Here is a 25,819-nt window from a genome sequence, read left to right as displayed (position 1 = left end):
ATAGTTAATGTTACTCATACGGAAACAGCCAGCGACTTGAACAGTAACTTGAACAACTGCATTTTGAGAGAAACCTTGCCTTGCATCTGTCCCAGTTCATTTAACGTTGTTGGAGTTTTGTGTCTTGTGATCCAACTCGGACATGTATTAGAATTCACTAACATGAAAAAGTACTAAACATTCCCTGGCCAATTCCAAGAGTAATAACAAGTGAATCTGCGTTAGCTATAGTTCATGTTCTCAGGTCAGGCCATAATTTACCCTGGGGGATTCAAAATGTTGTTGTCAGGTTATTTTGCCAATAAACTATCAGTTAACAGTTGAAAATTGTTCTAGCATATTAATCTTATCTAGTGTGTTATCAAAAATGATTTTTGTCAGTTTACTTTCTTACTTTTTCTAATGTGTATTTACAGTTTTAACAAGACTGCTTACTGCTACTGTATATATATGCTTCACTCAATGATAGTATGAAGACACAATAATTTGTAAGTATCCATAAACTCAGTGATGATAATGACCCTGACAATGAATTTGCTTGACTTCTCGTAATATGTCCATACATTTTATATATTTATATTTGGAGCCAAGTACTGTATCACAGTTGAATGTTGCATTCATGTAAAGAAAAAAAAAAATATGTAAGTTTGTATAGCATGGATTAAACAGCAGTCACACTTAAAAGATAAAATGCTAATGTTTTTTTCAGTACACAGCATACAGTAATCTTGACAAGCAAACTTAGACTGTTGAAGAAAGGAATCATCAGTCAGTTTGAGTCAGCGTTGCATAACCTGCCATTCTGTAGACTCTTCGCTAAAAAAAAAAAACATTGGTATAATAACTGCTTACAGTATGCAAAACCTGCTTATTATAACTGTGGAAGCCTTCCTGTGGCATTATAGCACAGTATATGACAGGGCAAGGCAGAAAATACAATTGCTCTTGAATCATTCAACCTCAAGTTAATGTAGTGCATGCAATGCACGCTGATCTTTGTTCATGAACATTTGCTCAGCCGATGGGACACTGAAGTGGTCAGTACCGTACAGGTGCCTCAGGGCTTGTTGGTTCTGTCACTGGCCTGGGTTGACACAGCCAAGAATTGTCACTAGAATACTCACAGCCTGACGGGATGCCTGGTGCGGAAGTGCTCCGTCCCATATAATCTGATTATGAAAAAAAAAAAATACTGCGGACACCCATTAAAACAGTTCAGGTGCATTGTGGACTCTGTAGTTTCATAACAGGAGCTTACGTACCGGTGCTGGCACCCAGTTATTTAAAAAAAACAAAAAAAAACACATCTACAGTCAGACTTTGCAAGAAAAAAGCTAGGTTATTTAATAACAAACCAGATTGCATTGTTGTCAGTATGCAATTGCAGTGTAATACAAAAAAAAAATATTATAAGTGATTCAGACTTGTTTATAGTTTATGGAATTTCTAAACGTTTATTACTAATAAACTAAACTGAGGCGTTTACCCATTGTAAAGGTGTCAGCCTTAATTGTATGTGAAAATTAGTAAAAAAACTAAAAAAAACTAGCAGTATTCCAAAACAGTTCACAACTTTAGTCAAAGTTATTTAATGTAAGCACACTTTCTACTAGATGAGGGGGCCTGGTCCTGGTCCTGGTCCTGGAGAGCCACAGTCCAGCAGGTTTTATAGGTAACCCTTAATCATCCATTTCTGAAGAAAGTAAGTTGTTGATCTTTTAGTAAGTTAATTTGTTCCATTAAATCAGGAGTGGTCAGCTCTGGTCCATGAGAGATGTAGGGTGTCCAGGTTTATGTTCCAAATTATCTCTAAAGTACTTCACTGAGAAAATTACTGCTTAACTAGTCAGAATGAAATTGTCTTTAGAAATGGATGATTAAGGGTTACCTGTAAAACCTGCTGGATTGTGGCTCTCCAGGACCAGAGTTGGCCACCCCTGAACTAGATGGCTGCTCATATAAACTGGATCAGATCTACAAACTGAGAAAAATAATGTTAACACAATATTCTGATTGTGTAACCTGCACACATTCCCAGTCAACAGGGTTATATAATGCTTGCTCTTTTTACTCCTCCAGAAAGCTTCCTGTCTTGAGGGAGTTGCAGATGCTTTACAGCTCTGTTTAGACAAGGCTGTGAGATTCAGATGTGACTGCTGGATGTCCCTGTGTTGTATCGTGGTGTAGGGCGCGCATTGTGACCCAAGCACTGTCAGCTCTTATTAAAACTTGCAGGGATCCTGACAGCTTCAGAGTTTGGCAATCTGTTGAATAGTGCTGACTTATAATGATGGAACCAACAGCCAGTGTGTTGCTGTGGATTGTTCAAAATGTTTTCAATATTTCATGCCTAATGATGCTACCCTGTGACTTCAAGAAAGTAATGTGTTTGTTTTATACATACTCATATATTTTGGGAAAACTATAGCATACATAGACCGATAACAAAATATTGGCTTACACATGTTAAACTTGGCTTCCCAATTAGTGAATACATAAACTGTAAATCTGTGTACTGTACTAAGTCATGTTTTTTCTTGTACAGAATCAAGTTACAGTTTTGTATACTAGGCAATATAAGTTAAATGTTACACACAATATAAAGTTTAAGTATCATCACTTTTTTTTTTTTTACATGTCCCTTACTATTTTATGGTGATAGTTGTTCAACATTGAGTTATTGTTTATTGTTTGCCTGGCTTTGTGCTTGCTGAACAGCTTTCCTTAATTCCTTGAAATCACATGATACTGTGGCCTTTCAACTATGCCAGCCACCAACTTCCTGTCTATATACTGTATGTGCAGATGGGGGTAGAAATTGTAAAGTGTGTGACTCAATTATTTGACACAATGTGAATGTCATGCTATGCATGGTTTGCGTGGTTCAAACACATCCCAGCAGCGGATTGGGATACTGGTTTGTATGAAGGATAAAAAGCAGCTGGAGCGATATTTAGTGAATGATGTAGCCTGGTCTGATGGGGAATAGTGTAAGAGTCAGATGCATTGTGGACTTAAACACTCTTCTGACATTCTTCACAATGTCTGCACTGGAATGGAATTCATCCTGTTCTTTTGGAAACCTTACATATAACATAGAACACAGATTACACCTTTTATGAGGATTTCCTTTATCAAACATAATGCATTTACTTCAGTTGCCCTTTTATTAAAACACAAACAACTTACTATTTGCTATTCTGCTTCCTGGTACAGTGTATATTTGATATATACACATGACTACTGCCATGGTTTTATAGTATCGCCATAGACTGTAGATAATGTTGATTTGTTAGGATTGCTGTCTGATAAAAGCAGAAATGTGGGGCCATCAGGCAATTCAGGATCCACTTACAATATGTTATACAACAGCAACCATAACATGCTTTTATATAGGACTTTTCATGATGTCCGGGATATTTACTGTATGTTTCTTTACAGTTTAGCTTTACATCCTGAGCAAGTATTGGTGGCAACAGGGCAAGTTGGGAAGGAACCCTATATCTGTGTGTGGGATTCCTACACAGTGCAGACTGTCTCAATTTTAAAAGATGTCCACACACACGGAATAGCCTGCCTGGCATTTGATGTTGATGGACAGGTATGTATTATTTCCATTGCCTAAATACACATTTCAAAAAAGATTTTTTTTATTAGAACTGATAATCATTTCATGTCTACATTCAATACATGCAACTACGGTACCAACGGGGGAGGGGGGTGGGGGGGTGGGTGGGTCACTAAATGGATGTCAACTCTTGATGACATCCATTTTGAATCTTGGTGTGAAGAGAGGGAGAGAGTATCAGGCAACGGCAAAGCAATCAGTAGTTGCACCAGTTTCTATTAGAAGACAAATTGAAACCCATTATAAATAAACTACAAAAATGTACTATTGGCAGTGCGAAATTTGTATATTGCATACTTTTTATAGAGGGAGGCAGTTGTGTTAATAATCCTTCACGCTACACTGTTCTCTTCGGTTTCACCCGAGCATTTGAAGGATGTGTTGCATGGTGTCAGGTAGCATATTCATTTATTTATTTAAGACTTTTGCTTTCTAGGATATAACTATTTAGAGATGCACCATCTTGTCTAGAATCCAGTTACACGTTTCACTTTTAAATAAAACAAAAACAGTCTGCTTTCGAAAAACTGCGCCTGTATTTTGCTTCTGTTACATTTCTTATACCTTTCCAAGCAAGGGAATTAGGAAGTACGCGGTTATCAGCTACACGATAATATATATGATTAAAGACCTCTTAAGCACACGCAAGGTGTTTGTTTCTGATTGAATTACTAAGTCAATTAAAGACCTGCTTAAATCCTTCTAAAATGCAGCCCAAGTTCTCTTAAAAAAAGGTTCAACCCTTTGGGAGTCTCCTTTAGCTTCCCGAGCAGTAAACTGAGATTTCCATGTTAAACATTTTAATCTGGAAGAGCGCTTAAAGTTTATGTAAACCCCAAAAGGTGTAAGAAGTGCCTTATTTCACTTTATTGCTAATGCAAATGGTGCCGTGTACCCTTTTTTCCCCCTCACATCTTCATTGCAGAATGGCAGAGCTTTTATGTCTGCTCCTGGATGCAGAATGTGTCTTGGAATGTATCCAGTGTCAAGGCACAATGCCGAGCTGTGACCATGTAATCCTGTCTAGTGCATACAAACATCTTCATTTTTCATTTGTACTGTGAGGATAAAGGAACTGTGTCTTAACTAAGCTGCCGTACTTACAATCACGTTTCTCAATGCTTTCGTTGTCTGTTTTTTTATTTTTTATATAAACCCACAAATACAAGAATGTGTGAAAGAAAAGTACATGACGCTATTAAAATGTACATTTTGTATAATTCCATTCCATTTTATTTCCTTTTTGCAGTGTTTAGTGTCTGTAGGTTTGGATTCTAAAAACACAATGTGTGTGTGGGATTGGAGACGAGGAAAAGTGCTGGCTACAGCTCCAGGCCACACAGATAGGGTAACGTGATGATCAGTTTCTATCTTACTTTGCAAATTAAATATTGATTACATGTCTCACCTGAATTGCTGTTATGCCATTCAAAGTGGAAAACGAATTCCTGGAGGTTAAAGAACAGATTAAGGGTTATAGGATTTGAGTACTTAAGGCACATTTTGATAAAGTACTTAATGAATTACAAAGATTAGTGATTTAAAGATACAGTAAATGTGTGTGATTTTCATGCTGCAGTAGACTGCATAGTAACTGTTGTGGCAGTGCCAGGAAAAACCAGCAGTCATTTTTGTAGGTTACCTTCACAGTTACTTACTGTCCTGGATTGCATACGGTATTTATATATAATACATTTATATATATATATATATATATATATATATATATATATATATATATATATATATATATATATATATATATATAGATATTGTGTTTTTTATTTTAAAAAAATACTATTTACTGTCTTATTTTGATCATGCACTTGTTTAAATCACTACAAATACAAAATAAATGCAAATAATAAACAATCTTAATAATATATTTTTTTCTGCACTTTACAGATATTTGACATCTCTTGGGATTTGTACCAACCTAGTAAACTAGTAAGCTGTGGGGTTAAGCACATCAAGGTATTGTACAGAATATACTGCACTACTGCGGCTTTCATGAACAATGAGCTACGATTGTATTGTATCTGTCATTGTGGAATATGTACTAGTATTGTTATAACAATATAGAAAGGCAACAAACGTGTATTCGCATCAGCTTTCCCTGAGTTGAGAAAGCACTAGTTATGTCATACTTTTAAAAAGCAATTATAAGATTTACTTATTTTGTGTTACTTGCTTATTTAGCGAGTATTACTAATGATGACCTCATAAAGTATTTCAGGGCTCCCCTAATTGGACTATTGGTATTGTGGTAGACCATCAGACTTGTCGCAGCCTCTTATGTGAATGAAGTACAGGCTAGGTAACTTTAGAACTAGGGAGATAATTGCCAAGGTGTTGAGAGCGAAGCAAGACTAAGACAGATGTGCAGCGATACAGAGTTGAGACAAACAACGCAGGCACACAAGTTACACAATTGAGAGTTTGCAGCACACAAGTACATAGAAGGCTTCTGCTTTCATTTCCAAGCGGTCCGGCGTATTTGCAGGATATACTGTAATGGAAAACTGTTCTTCCATGTGGGAAATCTGTTTTGTTTTAGATTTGGAGCGGTTTCTGTTGGTCCTTGTTTGTGCTGATTTTAGTTTATTTACTGTAAAATGCAATTGCTAGTCATGTTCGTTTTAGGGGAATTAATTTGCGTTGTCTTTCAGAAGTGGAAAGAAATCTTTGACTACACTGGTTTAATTGAAGAAAAGCGGCAAAACGTGTCCAAGAATACCAGTAATAAATGTTTCTGACAAGTTGGTATTATCAAACATCACTGGTTTCCGACAGTTCAATCTGGATCTCTCTATCTTAATATATTGGCTGAATAGTATAATATACTGAATAATATAAAGTGAATTGACTTTTTGCACTGCTGTTGAGGGGAAAAAACCATTCCAAACTGAACTGAAGGATGCATAGAGTACGCTGTGTGTCCTTTTGAAATGCCTGCTATTCTGAGATTAATGGTGTCCAGGCAATGCAATTACATCCAGCCAAGGCTGCCAAGTTAAATTATACATCTTCCCCAACAGCAATGACTTTATTGATTTTATAAGATTATCAGTGCATTCTTCTGTAGAATGTGTAAACATCTTGTCCCTGTTTTTTATATTATTTTTTTTTGTTTGTTTCAGCATTCTTGCGTGACAGTACAAATTATATTTTAAATGTTACTAAAAATTGAAATGCAGTAGTTTCATTCTGGTATTCTGGCTTCAATGGCTGATTTTGATTTTAATGTGCAATTTTGTTTTCTTATTTTTTTTGGTGTTTTTTGCATTTTGTTTATCATGCCACTGCAGATTTCTTCTGTTTTTAAATTGGTGTTGTCAAGAAACTGAACCGCTACAGAGATATTTGATGCTGTGCAAATGCATTACCAGTAAGGCACTGGGTAGTTTATCTAGGAGCCTGGTGACCAGATCACAGTGTTGCACTGCCCATTTGTACACCTCATAGTGAAATGGATCTGTCCTTGTTATTTATTACTGGATTTGTTCTCCAGTTCTGCTACTTATGTGGCAACTTAAGCTGAAAAGGCAAAGAAGATGAGTCCTAAAAGGAGCCTGTATATCTGTTCAAGAAGCACTAAAGTTCATTTGAATTATTATTATATATATCTTTTTTCACAATAACCTAAGTTTGAAGTGTGTCTTTCCTTTCAGGGATGAAGTGGACTAAATACATTTCTGGAAAACACTGATAACATTTGAAAGAATAGTTTTGGTTCTAATTTTTCCACACTCTATCGCTGAAAACTATACTTTTTTTTTTTTAATGTGGGTTGCGACTCTTCTTACCCTGATGAATTTTAATGAGATTTATTTTCAGAAAGACAGATTTGCTTGAATGCTAAATGTAGGGTGCTTAACTGCACGACTCAAATGTATATATCTCTTACTGTATATGTAGGGTGATTATAATGTCAATTGGCTTTTTTTCAGTACTGCCCTTCATCAGTATAAATGGGGCCCGTTCATTGGAAGGCACTCACAGTTAAATAATCTGGAAGTCCGTTTCTTGGTGCCTCCACTTGCCAGATTTCCTTTCTTTGCAGTGAAGGCGCTGTTCTGATCACGATTGCAACGTTGACACCCGTTTTTCTTTTATGAAAAATCATATGAAACTTATTGTGAATGTGGAAAGTATACCGGGAGTCTGGCTTTGGGGAAATGTAAAAAATAATGAAGAATGCCAGGTGAAGTCTGTTATAACAGCACAGTCAGGTCTTGATTTCATCTACACATGGTGGTGAGGAGTTTTTAACCACACGGCGAGGGGAAAGTAAAACCCATGAAAATAAAGCACATGATTGTTTGAATCACGAGGTGGTGATGTGAAGGGGACTCCACCATGATGTGAGCAGATTCACAGGAGACCTGCAGAGTCCTAACAAAGAAAAATATATACATAAAAACTTTTATAATAAAAACGTTCAATATACTTGTGAAAGAAATTACAAAACATTGAAATGATTGTATAACATTGCAGAGCTCCCTGTATCCAACTGATACACAAAGCATTATAGTGGATTGTTTTTAACCTTGAACTGTCAGACCCCATGAATTTATTTCAAAATGCCTAGGGTTAATAACAAGCTGAATAAATGTAGTTTAGCTTGAACACTGCTGACTAAAATACTATAAAGCTTTCCTATTAATTTTTTTCACAGGAAAGCATTACCAAGTTGTCCTTGCTTGTACTCAAGACTCCCTACAGTACAATGCAAATTTGTGTTCACCCGCTAGTACCAATAGCATGTAGCAGTACCAACAGCCCAGTATTTGATCCACATAATTCCTGGGTCTTTACCCTTAAAACCATGTGGCATCTGCTTGCAAGCACTGCATGCTGGTAGTGATAGCACTCTGTGCAGCCCAGAGATTTGAAAAGATTAATCCTCTGTCGTAGGAATCATTCAGTGATGTTGCTGCCCCTTACTGTTTCACTATGAAATGAAAGCAAATGTATAAATATGTAAACGTAAATAAATCAAGATATATACCATGTATTTGCAGGTATGTCTTTTGTTAGTCAGGTTGTTATTCACTCCAACGTCACCATAAAGTGGGTTTGCTCAGATTACAGGAACATAATCCACTGTATTTTCCCGGCTGTAATCTGTCCAGTATTTGCCCTGCTATTTTTAAGGTGTTCCTACAGGTTATTTTGCTATCTGACTGGTTGAGGGCAATACATTAGTGAATTGTCCTTACACAGTTCAATATACTAACTGAATTTGTGAATTATATTAACATGAAAAAACAATGTACAGTGTCATTAAAAAGCAAGCCCTTGTTTAGAAATTAGGAGAGATCTTCTCTGAAGGTCTGGTTTAATTTTTGAAATACAAGCATCAAAGAATCCTTGTTTACATGTTCAGGCATGCAAGGGCCAATCTTCTGAGCCCATTGTAGTAATACGATTTACCTGTGCGGCTAGTAGTAATCAGGATAACTGACACATCTGAGATCTCCAAATATCTGTCTGACCAGGAGATCTGGGCTGCACAAAGCTGGGCCTGTCTAATTAGATGGGCTTCAAATTCATTGATATAAAGGCTGCTTTAGTGGCTTAGAAGGCTAAGTCTTACTGCAGCATGTGCTGAAGCAGTTTGAATTACAGTTCAGCAATTGCGATGATAGTCAGTGCATACGTACACTCAATTTATTCAGAATCTGGGTATGTAAGGAATTGTATGTATGTAAGTATGTATGCATGCATGTATGTATGTATGTATGTATGTATGTATGTCACACATTTTCATTTGTATATACAGAACTGCTTATCTAATTGTGCTTAGTTGTGCAGGGTGGTGTAAATCAATTATTCATACATCACCCTGCACAACCAAGCACAATTAGATAAGCAGTTCTCTAGATACAAGTGAAAATGTGTGACATACATGCATACGTGCATACATACATACATACATACATACATACATACATACATACATACATACATACATACATACATTCATTCATACATACAGTGGATCACCAATGGACAAACGGTGAATAAAAAACATGCCCATATCACCTTAAACCGTGTGAACTCGGTAATCATGGTATAGAAAAATGGTTGCGGTTTTAAAACCATGGCAGTTTATACCGCGGTTTACCATAAAACCGGTATACCATGACATCCCTAACCCCAACACTAACCCTAACCCCAACCCCAACACTAACTCTAATTCTAACCCCAACACTAACCCCAACCCAACCCCAACACTAACTCTAAGCCCAACACTAACCCTAACCCCAACACTAACTCTAAGCCCAACACTAACCCTAACCCCAACACTAACTCTAGCCTTAACCCTAACCCCAACCCCAACACTCTAAAACATAACTATACAATGGCAGATCCTGACACTCATTAATTTAAAAAGAAAGTGAATAGCAGATGAGGATTAGGCCTCTACAATCCACTGGGAGACCACAGCAGGCTTAGTCATAAATGCAGCTGGCTTTAGCAAAAGGATGATTAAGGCTTTAGGGAGTTCACAATGATGGAGATACATATATAGCTCAGAATCCACTTTTTTTTGCATTCAACAAAAAGAAAAACAAAAAATCGATATGTGCTACACAGAGAAAAAAAAGTCTTGAATCCCCAGCATTTCAGTTTCATGGTTTAAAACCTAAAAACAGGCATTGTTTACGTGCATAGAGTATCTTATTCGTATTTACAAAATAACTGTTAGGGGGCTAAGTGCCACCTGCATATATCGATAACATATTTATTTGCACATGAGTGGGTGGTTTAAAGAAAATGAGCATTGCAGTCGTTTTTCAATGCCTACATTTTTCTTATTTATAGCTTGCATGTTTCTACTTTGCATGATTCTACTAATATGGAGCCCCCCAGAAAATGAACATAAATTTGCAATTTTCTTTTTATTTCATTTACTCCTAACATGAAGGTTCACAACAGCTTTCTTTTTTTAGTTTTTTATTTTTGGTAAAATGTTTGCATCAGTTTTTAAGCCTAGTGTTTCAGAAATTACAGTAAATGGTTTTAGCGTGTTTGGAAAACGCCTTTGGTGGTTTGTCTTAGGTTTATTGGCATTGCAGGGGGCTGAAGGCTGTCTTAACAGTTGTTAATCACCTCATGAGGATACTGTAATGAGCCATACTGGTAGGCAGTGTCTCTGAGTTCTGATCCAGCAACTGACACTCTCGGATTTGTAGTATTTCTTCCTGCTGCATGCTGCGTACCACACTGATATCAGCACAACTGGGTTGAGGCTTTTGCTTTAGGCCAGTGTCCTGAAGTGCTCCAGTGAATGTGAACACAACACTACTTTACAATCAGCGAATAACCTCCAAGGAGTTTTGTTTTCTTCCAAGCACATACAGCTGACAGTACTTGTGCTTAATTGCTTGTCTAGCAGATTGGGAAAAACTGTGGGATTTGCTGAACAGAAGTTGAATATTACAATTTCAATTCTCTGAAGTGTGATTTATTTTAAAACACAGAGCGAAGTGAGACAGATACAGCCGAAAGTTTTGCATCACCCTATAGAATTAACTAATTTTGCTTCATAAAGTCAAATAAAACCTGCTGAATAATGTTACGTTAACATATTGAATTACATACCGCTTTGTAGTTTTCCATATACAGTACTTATGTCAACTACTCCAATCCTAAAATTCTAGGCAATACTTAACTTTTGTCCATAGCTGTATATGTGTGAGGTTATGTTGAAAAAATATTAACAACAACAACAAAAAAAAAACTTGCTTTCCTTTTGTATGTTTTCAGTTTTGGAGTATATGTGGCAATGCTTTGACCCCGAAACGTGGTGTTTTTGGCAAGACCGGGGATCTGCAGACAATATTGTGCCTGGCCTGTGCAAGAGATGAAGTAACTTATTCTGGTGCACTCAATGGGGATATATATGTGTGGAAGGGAATTAATCTTGCTCGAACAGTGCAAGGTGCCCATGGGGTAAGTGCTCTGTTTCTATAAAAAGCGTGTTTTTCAGTTTAGTGTGATTCTGACCTACAGGCCTGCTGTCATTTCACTAAAGCATGGCTACCCTGCTTTTCAAAATAAGATAATAATCAAATCAGATAGTGTTCATAATGATTGATGACTGAAATCACTTTAAGATACATTCACGACTTACACAATATTATATAGTTCTGTGGTTTTGTCAGGTTAGCATAGAAATGATTACAGCTCCACGTGTCCAGTCAGCCCATATACTATATCTAAAGGGATTCAGTGCTATATTTAACCTCAGCAGCCAGATTCCCTGGAGCGTTCTTTTGTAAGACTCATAATTAATGGCCTGTTGACTGCATATTCGAGTTTTGCATGTCTTCATCTATTTAGAAGTTTACAGAATAACCATAGTTGTAAAACTAGATGTATATTTCAAAACGTTTAAATATATATGAATCAAAATAAAGCTTCCGTTTGCATATTTCTGCAACACTATCTCAATAAAATAAAAATAAAAATGAGGTTTGTTGTGAAATGTATGAATCCTTTCTTGTCTCTGACAGATTCGTTGATGTTGTTTTTTTTTAATCCGACACATTTTAATTTCTTCAGTCAGGAATTTTCAGCATGAATGCTTGCGAGGAAGGATTTGCCACAGGGGGGCGAGATGGCTGTGTTCGCCTGTGGGATTTAAATTTCAAACCAATTACTGTGATTGATCTCAGGGAAACAGACCAAGGATATAAAGGTGAAATATTACTCACTGTACACATCTTTACAAATCCAAAGCAAACATCCTCACCGCTTTTACCCACAAAAAAAAAAATCAGTTCAAGGTGTGCTAACCTTGGACACAAAATAAAAAGCTGGTATGATGTGAACTTTTTAATGAGAGAAAAAGGTTAAAGAAAAGTGCAGCCACCTCCTTTTGATTAGCCCCTCTTTAATCTCTAATTGGGCGTTTGTTTTATTTCCCCATATACTGTTTGAAAAATACACTACCTATAGTAACTAGTGCTGAAAATTGCAAAGGTTGTAGTGAGTCTGAGGGTTAACTTGCTAATCCTGTTATATTGTGTTTCGTAGTTCCTATCGTCTGTTTCTTTAATTTTTATATATGTATATAATTGAAGCATTATATATAATCATCACTATATATAATGGATCCTCCCTCCATATTATGCTGAAAATAAAACCGGTCTTGTGCAGAATCATTTTAGCTGTAAATCTGCCTTTGTGTGGTCATGTGTGTGTTTCAGGTCTCTCGGTGAGGAGTGTGTGCTGGAGAGGCGATCATATCCTGGTGGGTACGCAGGATAGCGAGATATTCGAGGTTGTGGTTCACGAACGGAACAAGCCCTTCCTGATTATGCAGGGCCACTGCGAGGGGGAGCTGTGGGCCCTGGCTGTTCATCCCACAAAGCCTTTAGCAATGACAGGGAGCGATGACCGATCTGTGAGGTTTGTAGGAAAGACCATGAAGTTAATCTGTGCTGCTAATCCTTTGGAGACATGGACATTATCATGTAGCAAAAGTGTGTGTGTGTGCAGCAGTAAAGCTAAAGAATGACTATTTTTAAAAGTGGGGTTAATGCATTTTCAGAGTATTCTTTTTTTATTTCCTTTCTTTTAATGTGACTTCTGTCTTTTTTTTAATGGGTAAAAGGCACATCCATGCAAGATGGAGGTTTATTTTAATCTAGATTGGGGTTGGATTCAGCAGTATTGAAACTTGTTTGTAGATGGGCATTTAGGGAATTAATACATTTTTAAAAATGGTGTTGTTAATATTATATGATATCAATGATGAACTGTACAGATGTGATGCTTTACATACACTGCACCATGATATACTATGAGACTTTTATATTAAAATATCTAATTTTTTTTTAGACCCAACATTGAAAATCATTGTTTTTATTTAAATGATAACATTTAATTATGAGCTGCACAAACTGATTAATTGGATATTCAGATAAGCTCCACAGGTGAGGCTCGTTGGTGTTGATCTAATTTACCATTCCAAGTGAAACAAGTGAAGAAACAGCTGCTTGGATTTGTGATGATTGCTGCTTTTCTTATACACTTGTTTCACTTGGGATGTTAAATTAGCCCATCAACACCAGTGACCCTCACCTGTGGCGATCTTCTCAGAATAAATTGAATAATCATTTTGTGCAGCACTAGTACCAGCATATGTTTGCCCCTGATAAATATGTTAATCGTCTAAAAGACAATCGAGCAGATGCAACTTGTTTTTAGACCCTGAGAGATGTGTTTTATTGATTTCCTTATTGAATGGCAAGTTGTTGTGATTGCCATGCTAAGCTTTCATCCCCTGAATATCAAGAGTAAACAGTGTCATGTACATCTCAGGATGTACAGATTTATAGCCCTCATGAAAATCAATGGCAGAGATTGATTCCTCATAATGTGTATTTTAGCTGCAATCCACCTGTGCATTTTACAATGTGCTTTCTGAGCACGAAGCCAATAAACTTGACATAGCAAAGATTGCGACATTCTATTACTGCAAGGTCACAATTCTAATTACTCTTGTGGAATGAAAATCTTTAACACTGAACCCAGTCTCTCCCTTTCTCTCTCCCTCCTTCTGGCTGTGTTGGATTAAATTTCAATCTGTAGGATATGGAGTCTCATTGACCATGCATTGATTGCCCGCTGTAATATGGAAGAACCCATTCGCTGTGCTGCTGTGAGTACAGATGGTATCCATCTTGCTCTTGGAATGAAGGACGGTTCTTTTACTGTGTTGCGGGTCAGGTATGTGCCATGCTGCAGTGAAAGTGCTGATGTCTATTGGAATAAAGCCCAGACTGAGATTTATCAGATTGCAGTTCAGATCAAGGGGAAAAAAGTTCTCCACAGTTGCAGTAATAATCCAATTATCACAGTTTATAATTCTGCACGAGGATGCATGCTGGAGTCGCTTCTTATCAATAATGATTGGAAAAGTGCTGATCGAATAATCCATCTATAATAAGTGTGGAATGTACCATGAATTAACGAGCACTTAACTGGAATTCAATAAGAAATATTAATATATATGTTTAACCCCCTCCCCCACTTGTAAAGTGTTAATGCTTTTCTTACAGTGTGTGATTAGACAACATATTGTCCTGCTTTGTTTAGATTATTCCCTTTTGTTTAATTTTCTCCCTGATTCAGAGACATGACTGAGGTCGTTCATGTCAAGGACAGAAAGGAGGCCATTCATGAGTTAAAATATTCCCCTGATGGGGCGCATCTGGCTGTGGGCTCCAATGAGAACTCGGTGGATATTTATGGAGTTGTACAGCGCTACAAGAAAGTGGGAGAGTGCGTTGGCTCTACCAGTTTCATAACCCATATGGACTGGTCTACAGACAGCAAATATTTGCAAACCAATGACGGAAGTGGAAAAAGACTCTTATACAAAATGCCAAGTAAGGATACAGCATTTTAAAAATGTATTTTCAATTCCACATTGTAGGGATTGATCAGACAGGTGTATTATCTCTACAACACTCCTGGGGGTTGCACTGTGTAGATATGTAGAATATGAATGCGTTGGAAATCAGCACTGTAAGTTTTATTTGTTGGGTCCTGATTCCATTCCATCAAACCTGTATATTGTGGATACCATTTGCCTTGAGAAAGAAACTAATATTGGGGGTCGATTTGATCAACCTATACCCTGCTGTAAAATTCAGCCTATCCAGGAAGGTACAGATTGATCCACTCCCTCCCCCCTTTTTAAGTAATTCTGCCTTGCTGATTTAACATAATGCACTATTAACAAAAAATAAATAAATTAAATGTCCTCTCTGTCTGACAGGGCATTAAAGTGGGATATATTTTTTTATAGTAGCCTGCAGCTTTTCATTATTCATTCTTAGCCTCTCTTGGATGGTTAGCCTATTGATTCCTCCAATTTATCTGTAATCACTTTTCACAGCGTGTTTCCTTTGTAATGATTTATTCAAAGCAATCTGTATTTCTTCCTCTATTTTGTTCAGGTGGTAAGGAGGTCACTAATAAAGAAGAGTTCAAACTCGTACAGTGGTCCACCTGGACCTGCTCACTGGGTCCAGAAGTGAATGGAATATGGCCTAAATATTCGGATATTAATGACATTAATTCAGTAGATGCAAACTTTAATAATCAAGTTTTAGTCACTGCCGATGACTATGGATTAGTAAAACTGTTTCGATATCCTTGTTTAAAGAAAGGTTTGTACTCTTTATTTTTGTTCTGTACCGTATACATTGTTTAAAGGCCAGCCACATAAACAATATGTATTTAAAACTCACTCTACTGAAATAAACAGAATACCAATAGACCTTTTTAATACCGTGTAAACTATGTGACATGTTTTTCCCATCTGTCCTCAGGCGCAAAGTTTAAAAAATATTTAGGTCATTCAGCTCATATAACAAATGCCAGGTGGTCACATGATTATCAGTGGGTTATTACTATTGGTGGAGCCGATCATTCTGTATTCCAGTGGAAGTTTATCCCAGAAAGAAAATCTAAAGATGCCCTTCATATAGCACCTCAAGGTAGGTCATTTGCATTATATAACTTCTGCATTTTATATATATATATATATATATATATATATATATATATATAATTAGGATTACTTCCAACTTGAATTTTCAGCATGTGCTTGTTCTAGAATCTTTACGTACAGGTACAGAAAATAAATATAATAAACCCCTAGTGGATTGTCCCAAATGAATTCTTCGTACAGCAAACAGTTACAATAAATGTGCATTTCTATACCAAATCACTGGGGCTCATAATCTTAATTGTGAACTGCCCAACATGGAACACTGGCCAGTTCTCCTTTATCTTCTAACTTATTAACATATGCAATGAGATGTGCACCCCCACTTCCACATTTTAAAAAAGGACCCCGCGTGCGTCAAACCTGGAGATGTTTGAGCTGAACCCGAATTTATTTATAATTCATCTCTTCATCAATATTAACATGACCAGACACCAGCATGCCTATGGCTTCTTATAAACAAAGTCTAGTACGACATCAAAAATGGGCTTTTAATTTGCTGCAAAGTAAACCATTTAAATGTTTTAAACCTACTGAATAATATATTTTTTATTTCAAATCACCTTCAGTGTTTTGTGTTCTGTCCATTAGCCTGGTCTGCTTTCATTTCCCAGTATAAGTAATGCTTTTTTACCATTTACAACTGGAAGAGCTGCATGAAGAGCAGATCTTTTGAGCTGTGGTTTAGCTGTAAACAATGCCCTACTAACTGCCTACAGTTAGTATAATGGTATGTGAAGGCACATTCCTGTTAAGGAAAGTGTGTTGTGTTAAAAGGCCAGGAACACTGCTTTTGAAAAGCAACATCTAGTTACAATAAAGAGAAGCATCTATGTGAGTTAGCCATGCTCAGAACCCCTTGTGATTTAAAGACCACGTCTGTTTTTGCTTATTTTGGCACACTAGAGTAATAGCAATCCAAACAAAGGCATTATCAGAGCTGGTTTTATAAGAGCTTCATAAATTTCTTTAGATTGTTTTTAAATTGCTTTTGAATTGTGATGGTCTTTACAACACAGACGTACCTATCCCCTGTCAATTATGAAACAACTGTGACAATCTTCAGACCTTGTTAGGTTCAGGGTATTACATTCGGTTTAACAAAGTACTTTGGATTCAGTCAGAAGCTTGAGGTGCTACTTTTTTTAAATTGCAGAAACCTTAACAGAATCCCACAGTGAAGAATCGGATTCGGATCAGTCAGATGTGCCAGAGATGGACTCCGAAATTGAGCAGGAAACCCAGCTCACTTATCGACGACAGGTTTGTGTCCTGCAGGTCTACTGCTCTGTCAGTAGCTATGTTCAAGTATTGCACCAGTATTTAACTACACAAGTTGCTTTAGGGATGCATTGGGAAAATCAACTGCATATACGTTTCTTTTTTTACAAAGGTTTACAAAGAAGATCTACCTCAGCTTAAAGAGCAATGCAAAGAAAAACAGAGAGCATCTGCAACAAAGAAAAGGGTGAGCCCTCCGAGCAGCAGCGTTCGACTGCACTTCATCCATGGGTAAGCACAGTACTGACAACTGGCTGTCTGAGCTATTGAGGTCTGTATCTTGGGAGACACTCTTTTTTGATTTTGCTGAAAATACCTATGGGTATTTTGTTATGAAGTACTGAAGTACTATTCTTCATGTGCGGTAATGCGTCATTTATATTCTTGATGGGGGGGGGGGGGTATGTGCTTCTTTTTATAACAAAAATGGTGCAACTTTTACATTGGAGCAAAAGATGCTAAAGATGTCCGGTATTTCACAGTTACTGTACAAAATGTCAGTGCGGCATTGCAGATGGGCGGAGGGGTAATGATGGTTAGATACTAAGAAGGAGAGGCATCTCCTTTCCTGTTCCACTTTGAGCTCACCTGTAATCTGTACATCCTTTGAAAAAAGGCATGACCTTTTAAAGGGCAATAAATAGTACTGACCCTGAAGCTAAGCACAGTTTTTGTATATGTTGTTCCCTGCTTAGTACCTTCGAGATGCTGTCAGGTATATTGATAGGAAGGGATCAATTCCAATCTTGCACAATGCAATGTAATACAATACAATACAGTACAATACAATGATATAATATATATTCTTCTCGTACCACCTTTCCTGTAGATGAGCATTTCAAGGTGTTTAACAAACAGTTCTCTAGTGCAGAGCAAAGCTGCTGAAAAAATATGGGTTTTAGTCTAGATCACAATGCAATGCAACTACCTAGTGTAGGCACTGAATTATTTAATGCTCCGTGGTATGATACCTTCAGATGAGTCATAAATACTGTAAGTGTTGGTGCGTATGGTGCTTTTTGTCATGGATCTCTGAGTATTTTTGTATCTGTTCTGCATGGAATCAGGTACAGGGGTTATGACTGCAGGAGCAACCTCTTTTACACCCAGACTGGGGAGATTGTGTACCACGTGGCTGGAGTGGGAGTGGTGTACAATCGACAGCAGAACACACAGCGCTTCTACCTGGGACACGATGATGACATCCTGTGTTTAGCCATTCACCCGCTGAAGGACTATGTGGCAACAGGCCAGGTAAAGCTGTGGAAAGCTTTTGCACAATTTTATTTTTAATTTTTGAAGGTGTGCTTTTAAAAAAAGCCATTGCCTAACTCCATGACTGGACAAATCCACTTTCCCTTTCTACACCCAGAGTCCATAAAGATGGCCCAATGACATTACATGTAAAGTACGTTTAAATACTGATGACTTTGTTATCTGTTGCACTATTTTTTATTAGTATTTTTTTTTTCTAGGTGGGACGAGATTCCTCCATTCATATATGGGACTCTGAGATGCTGAAAACCTTGTCAGTATTAAAAGGGCACCACCAGTATGGAGTTTGTGCTGTTGATTTCTCAGGTATTACACACAAAGCTGTACAACTAGAAATACATTTTATAAGATTTAATGGCTTAATAAAACTGATAAAGAAAAGGAAGTCGCTTCGCATAACCTGCTTCCTAATTTAAGGCCTATTACAGTTCCCTTGGGTGGGGGGGGGTTCCTTTATTTAATCTGGTTCATGTCTATTGCTGGATGGTTCCTATTTCTAGAATCCTAAAAAGAAAAAAACACAATACAGTCCCTAATGGCTTCACTTGTGCCTGAAACATGGTTGCAATCCTTCTACCACTACCAAGAGAGCTTTTAATTAGTCTGGCCAATACTCTGAATGTGCTGTGTTTGTAAAATGCACTAGGGAGCTCTGTGTGGCTGTCAGGGTAAGATGTTTTTAAAATTTAAATTAAATGGTTTTGTTATTCAATAAAGTACAGGTACTCTGCAGGAGAAATCATTCCGAGCCAAGATAATAATAATAATAATAATAATAATAATAATTATTATTATTATTATTATTATTATTATTATTATTATTATTATTATTAATGTAAGTTTTAAAGATTAGAAGATGCATTCTATATGCAATTGTAATAAATGCTTATGTGGTACACCTTTGCATTGAATTGGAGTAGGTAGGTATTGATTTCTGCAGTCTCAGCTAAACCTGATCCAAACGGCACTTTATGAACTGCCCTGTGCAGCTCTGTCCACACCACGAATGCTCAGTAGCTTTGTGTGTTCACTTGCATAGCAATCCTTGGGATCTCTTACCAAACCCTGTGGTTTAGAAGTATTGTCAGCCATTAATAAACCAAAAGTGTTGCGTTACGAATGTTCAACCAAGTGATTCTAATTTCAGTGGGGAGATACGAATAATCCTTCTCAATAGTGCTTTTGAAATACTGTCTGAAAACACAGATATGGGTAATAAAAAGAAGCGAACACGGGCAAACCGAGGGTGATATTAACATTCATTCCAGTTCACAGGGGGAAAAAATAGAAGAGATGGAGGAATATTCGTGATTTTTTTGGGGCTTCTTGGTTGATCTCATGTCCATTTTTTTATTAGCGGATGGTAAGCGCTTGGCTTCGGTGGGACTCGATGACAATCACACTATTGTTCTGTGGGACTGGAGAAAGGGAGAAAAACAATCAGCAATCAGGTAGGTCCAGAAATCCGAGCTACATGTGGGGCTCATTGTTATCCAAAAGCCTATTGAAATAGCACTGCACGTCAAGGTTACATTTCTAATTGATTTATTAGCTGGAATTCCTCTAAGAGAGACTTTATAAATCATCTTGTAAATCATGTCCGTTCCTCAATGCACCGGACTGAAATACTGATTGTAGATTATTAATGTAGAAATGGGCTTCATTTATAATATTTTAAATATTAAGTACTGAGCCACTATTACCTAGACGTCAAATTAAATCTTGCTGTGTCTTGCCTTCCCAAACACGATCAATTATAATGTGGATCCCTTCTGGTTTGGAAATAATTTTTCTTCCAGGACGGCGACCACTTAACCCTGTCACAGCAGCAATAAAAAAAGGAGATTCATCTTCCACTGATCTTCCTCCTCTGCTCGCTCTTGATTTTTCACATTGCGTTTTATTGCAGTCTGTTTCTGCAAGTTGTTTCCTGCTCCAGTGAGTCGTTTACAATCCATGTAATGGTCTTTCAGTTTTAATTACGAAATGTTTTTTAAAATATGTGCATTTGTTATTTCAAACAAACAAGAAAAATTCTGGCAATGTAATCTGCTTTGCATTCACTATATTCACCAGTCTGCTGAAGCAGTCAGTGCTAAACTAATCTGACAGAGCCTGCCTTGTACAATGACATTCTAAAACTCATTGGTTTAGTTCAGGTTCATCTCAGGGGACACACGGAGGCCGAAGCCTGGCTTACTTAAACACCTGCATTAAAGAGCTACAATTCTCTTTCTAGCATGTATTTTAACATTTTGTGGGATGTTAATATATAGCATGCATACCTAAGAAAAAGAAAGAGAAACTTGTTTTGCAGAATTATTTATAACTAACATTAATCTGGATTTTTTAATAATGGGTTAAGATCCTAATATACAGCTATGACCAAAAGTTTTGCATCACTTTTAATTTTAAGATTGAGAGATAATTTAAAAACAAAAATCTATATGTACATAATTTAGAACTTAGCATCATGTAATCAAAGAAACTAAATGATATCACAAAAGTCTACCGGAAGCCATAATAGTAGGACAGTATTTCATGTTGGATTTTGAAATGTCACATTTTAAAATGTTTGTCAATTTTTCATTAAGTATATGGAAAACTACTAAGTGGTATGTAATTCAATATGTTAATGTAACATTATTTAGCAGCTTTCATTCAAATTTATGAAGCAAAATTTGTTAATTCTGTAGGGTGATGCAAAACTTTTGGCCATAGTTGTGTGTATATATATATATATATATATATATATATATATATATATATATATATATATATATAATATTCATGATCGTTTGTATTATTTTCAGGGGAAGCAAAGATAAAATCTTTGTCATCAAGATCAATCCATACATGCCCGAGAAGCTCATTACAGCAGGAATAAAGCATATCAAATTCTGGCACAAAGCAGGTATGGCTGAAATAAAGGCTGATATTTTACAGGTACCCAGGAATTCAAATGTAATTTCACATGAACTATGAACTAAAATAATAAAATATATAATAATACTCACTCCATGATGCATTCCATACTTATTTATGTGGCATTGCATCCCTATAGCAACCGTTAACCTTTTAGTCCATGCTCTGTAAACAGTGCGCTGAACTTGAAAAGTGCATTGAAAGTGAGCGTTCGGTTTGCTGCTGCAGGTGGAGGTCTTATTGGGAGGAAAGGAAACATGGGGAAGACTGAAACAATGATGTGTGCTGTGTACGGCTGGACAGAGGAGATGGTCTTCTCAGGAACCTCAACTGGGGACATATGCATCTGGAAAGACATGTATCTGATTAAAACCATCAAGGCCCACGATGGGCCTGTCTTCAGCATGCATGCCTTGGAGAAAGTAAGAGCAACTTGTTTTAACCAACATTGAATCTGCATTTCTGTTCATGATGGGTTAAGACCCCAATCAGCCCAAGCTGGGATATTTATTTCTATAAACGCACACACATCATATCATCTTTATGTTACTTAAGTTAAAAGCAACAAAAAGAGATCTGATTTGGCTTGACAGTCGGCTTCCATTGAAAAGCCTGATATTGTAGATGTCCAGATATTATTCACATGGATGATCACTTTGCATCTCTTTATTGTTTTTGTCTGTGTATTTTTAAAGTATATTTATCTATTTGCAAAACCTGTGATAAACACAACATTATGGACGCATTATTAAATATATAAGAGTCTATATAATAATCATAATTATAGTAAGTCCTACAAACTGAAGCTTAATTTATGTTTGTCGATATAGTTTCAGAAGCAGTGTTTTTAACCTGTGAGGTTTAACTGTTTTGCTACACGTTTGATTAAAGAACATGTGAAAAACGATCTTCATTTTCTAAAATGTACTCTTTTGGTAACTGTCAGCCATAACCATATACCAAGATGTGTTGTGCATGTACAAGACATTCTTTATTTTGTGGTCAAATATGTGCTTATATGGTGTATGATGTTTCACTCTTAAGGCTGTTAAGGCTCAAAAAATCGTGAGACTCAAAAAAAGCCAGTATATATGTATATATATATATATATATATATTTTTTTTTGCTGTCCAATTTCTGTCAGAGTGAGATCTGCTGGGTTATTTTCTTCTGGGATGCTTCAGCTGTAGTCTTTTGTTGCCTCATCATTGTGATTCTGTCATCCTGTCCTGATGGGCTGTTGACTGTTAAACCCTGACTAGCTCTGTGTGCCATTAGGGCTGTCGACTGTTACACTCTGACTAGCTCTGTGTTTCGTTAGGGGTTTGTGACGGGCGGGAAGGACGGAGTTGTGGCTCTCTGGGACGACACCTTTGAGCATTGCCTCAAAACCTACGCCGTCAAGCGAGCTGTGCTTGCACCTGGTTCCAAAGGTACAGGACTGGACTTTTCATCTGTTTTCTTTTTTGTTACATACTGTATTCATGGTGTAGGTTGAATCATTTTGTAATTTTTGTAAACACGTTGGGGGAAAAAATGTGTTCAGTTATCTTTAAGAAGCGTTGGAGAATTTGGACACCTTAATAGAATCGCAATTTTTTGGCTTAGATTTGTCATGCCCTAAGAGCATGTAGCGCAAGGTGGGGGTTATCCTTAACAGCCCCTACACTGTACCTAGTACAGTACGTGTATATAAAACAGAGGCAGAGCCCTGAACCACTCGGTTGCTGTACAAGGATATACAGATACACAGTATCCTTGCATAAATAATAGCTAGTCGAGAGTGTTTTGTCAGCTGACGGGTTTAATTTCTGTTGTTAAAAGTTTAATATTTAACATCTATTCTTTTTGAAAACCTGTAGGCCTGTTGCTGGAAGACAACCCTTCCATCCGTGCCATATCATTAGGTCATGGCCATATTTTAGTGGGTACAAAGAACGGAGAAATCCTAGAAGTTGATAAAAGTGGACCAATAACCCTACTGGTCCAGGTAAGGTGCAGTTATGTATCGAGAAGATTTTTTTAATTTTTTTTAATTATTATTATTTATTTTTTTTACTTTTTCAGGAAGGTATTTGTATAGCTGTCAAGCTTCAACTGTTAGATCCTGACATGCTTCTTTGTAATTACAAAGTAAAACCAACCTGACTACCTGTCCCAGACCAGCGTTTCTTATTAAAACAAATCATAAGAATTCTGGTGGCTTATGTTATTGTGCATGTCCGCAACTCTTAAAAATGGTTCCAGTTACCTTGACTGCGATGCATTGTAATTGAAGCCCATCTCTTTTACTGTATCTTTTTTTTTTTTTTTTAAATGTTCTAATGAAACATATCGACAGGGTCACATGGAGGGGGAAGTGTGGGGCCTGGCCACTCATCCTCATTTACCGATCTGTGCCACTGTCAGTGATGATAAAACCCTTCGTATATGGGACCTCTCCCCAAGCCACTGCATGCTAGCGGTTCGAAAGCTCAAGAAGGGTAAGTGAAATTCCTAGACAAGGACTTCTCTTCCAATTGTTCTGTGCAATTGGATGAAGTTTAGTGAACAGGTCCCGAAATTACTTAAATTAATTTGCAACAAGACATGTTCAGTCCAGTGGGTGAAATGGTGAGCTACAACTTGGTGAATAGTGTCCTTTTCTGGAGAGTGAAGATACAATTGCTGGAGGACTAATATTTCTCGCATGTGTTTCAGGAGGCCGGTGCTGCTGCTTCTCACCCGATGGGAAGGCTCTGGCTGTTGGACTCAACGATGGAAGTTTTCTCATTGTAAACGCAGACACACTTGAAGATCTCGTCTCTTTTCACCACAGAAAGGATGTCATTTCAGATATTCGGTTTTCTCCAGGTTAGTGCTTGCAGTGCACTGGAGGATTGTCTATTAAACAGCAGTGTGAAAAGAAGCAGGTTTTTGTACGATTATTGTTAATGCCTCATTCTGCTGAGGAAGACTGTAAGCACACGGAGGCTAATTGACTTAAGCATTCTAACTGAGTGCATGTTTATTTTCATTTTAAACTTGATATTCGTGTAATGGGTGGGAGGTAGATACCAGAAATGATTGATGAGGATTACATGGTAATATGGCAAGTGTATTTTCTCTAATATGAAAAACAATGTAAAACTATTTTACAGAAATGTCGATTAATGTAAAAAAATAAAAAAAGGGGCATGCATTGGAATGAGGAACACGGTTTAGTATTCATTTCTAAATGAAGGGATCTGTTCATTGTTAGGTGCTGGTAAATACCTTGCCGTTGCTTCCTGTGACAGCTTTGTGGATATTTACAACGTAATGAGCAGCAAGCGTGTCGGAGTCTGTAAAGGGTCACAGAGCTACATAACTCACCTGGACTGGGACAAGAGAGGTATGGGCATCAACACACATGTGCGTTTGTGAACAGCATGCAGCAAGCATATGTTAGCAACAGTGGCCGTGAATATTGAAAAACTAAACAGCTTGCAAATGCTCTGGGTGGCTCAGGGTTTCCATTCTATATTGAGTTGTCTTTTTATTCCCTATTGCTGGAGGTAAGCTGAATTTCATCTGAATTTACAGAGTACTTGATAGAAACATGTGACCATTGTGGTTGATTTATTCCTTACATAAATTCATGTGGCGCTGGCTCCTCTATATAATCAGCTGTTTATCAGCATTGTACTGGTAATTGTGTTACCTAGTTTAGCTCCACTATGGTACCTCCACATTGTGGCCCTGTGTCCTGTTTAATTTGTAATGATGGTAATTATTTGAGTTCTTCACCATGTGATGCTCTTTGTTTATGGTTTCGTATGAAAACATTGGCAATAGTGTATTACATGTTCGTTTAACCTATTTTTTGAAACAGGGAAGCTACTACAAGTAAACACTGGTGCTAAAGAGCAGTTATTCTTTGAAGCTCCCCGTGGAAAGAAGCAGACTATTCCTGTATCTGAGGTATGAAGGCACTGAAATGAAATCAAGGCTGCTCTGCTAAATGTTGTCCTACTTAAAACTTGTTTTCCGGAGAGAAATATTTAATGAGCAGTCTGGCATTAGCAATGAAGCAGTTTTTAAACGCCAGTTCTTCTCTTATTATTTTTAGTTTTAATGACAGTTATCTCCCAAGCGGATCTGAATTTTATTTTAGCTCTTCATATATTGTAGCGGAAATAAGCTGGAAATGATCA

At 37.1% G+C, this 25,819-nt stretch overlaps 1 protein-coding gene across 8 annotated transcripts in view; it reads left to right on the top strand.

Moving 5' to 3' along the window:
- The window catches only part of LOC117963883 (echinoderm microtubule-associated protein-like 5), a 51,999-nt gene that overhangs the window by 12,226 nt on the left and 13,954 nt on the right, over nt 1-25,819 (top strand). For 6 of the 8 annotated variants that reach the window (XR_009307709.1, XM_058991805.1, XM_058991806.1 and 3 more), the window contains 23 exons: nt 3,442-3,601; nt 4,878-4,976; nt 5,534-5,602; nt 11,405-11,590; nt 12,203-12,338; nt 12,850-13,051; nt 14,237-14,374; nt 14,780-15,036; nt 15,610-15,822; nt 15,985-16,152; nt 17,320-17,426; nt 17,557-17,675; nt 18,512-18,698; nt 18,920-19,025; nt 20,077-20,170; nt 21,533-21,633; nt 21,873-22,066; nt 22,966-23,077; nt 23,507-23,634; nt 23,986-24,127; nt 24,345-24,497; nt 24,886-25,017; nt 25,498-25,586. Coding sequence is in view for 7 of the 8 variants with exons in the window: in XM_058991805.1 (XP_058847788.1) it covers nt 3,442-3,601; nt 4,878-4,976; nt 5,534-5,602; nt 11,405-11,590; nt 12,203-12,338; nt 12,850-13,051; nt 14,237-14,374; nt 14,780-15,036; nt 15,610-15,822; nt 15,985-16,152; nt 17,320-17,426; nt 17,557-17,675; nt 18,512-18,698; nt 18,920-19,025; nt 20,077-20,170; nt 21,533-21,633; nt 21,873-22,066; nt 22,966-23,077; nt 23,507-23,634; nt 23,986-24,127; nt 24,345-24,497; nt 24,886-25,017; nt 25,498-25,586 (3,292 nt within the window). In the remaining variant the exon portion in view is untranslated. Of the gene's footprint in view, nt 1-3,441; nt 3,602-4,877; nt 4,977-5,533; nt 5,603-11,404; nt 11,591-12,202; nt 12,339-12,849; nt 13,052-14,236; nt 14,375-14,779; nt 15,037-15,609; nt 15,823-15,984; nt 16,153-17,319; nt 17,427-17,556; nt 17,676-18,511; nt 18,699-18,919; nt 19,026-20,076; nt 20,171-21,532; nt 21,634-21,872; nt 22,067-22,965; nt 23,078-23,506; nt 23,635-23,985; nt 24,128-24,344; nt 24,498-24,885; nt 25,018-25,497; nt 25,587-25,819 lie in introns of those variants that run through there. The other 2 variants (XM_058991807.1, XM_058991808.1) reach the window with 2 other exon arrangements.

The sequence above is a fragment of the Acipenser ruthenus genome, chromosome 18 (genome assembly GCF_902713425.1).
Source record: "Acipenser ruthenus chromosome 18, fAciRut3.2 maternal haplotype, whole genome shotgun sequence".
Lineage (NCBI taxonomy): Eukaryota > Metazoa > Chordata > Actinopteri > Acipenseriformes > Acipenseridae > Acipenser > Acipenser ruthenus.
Note: the sequence above shows the minus strand (reverse complement) of the source record. Positions and strands in the feature narration are given on the sequence as shown.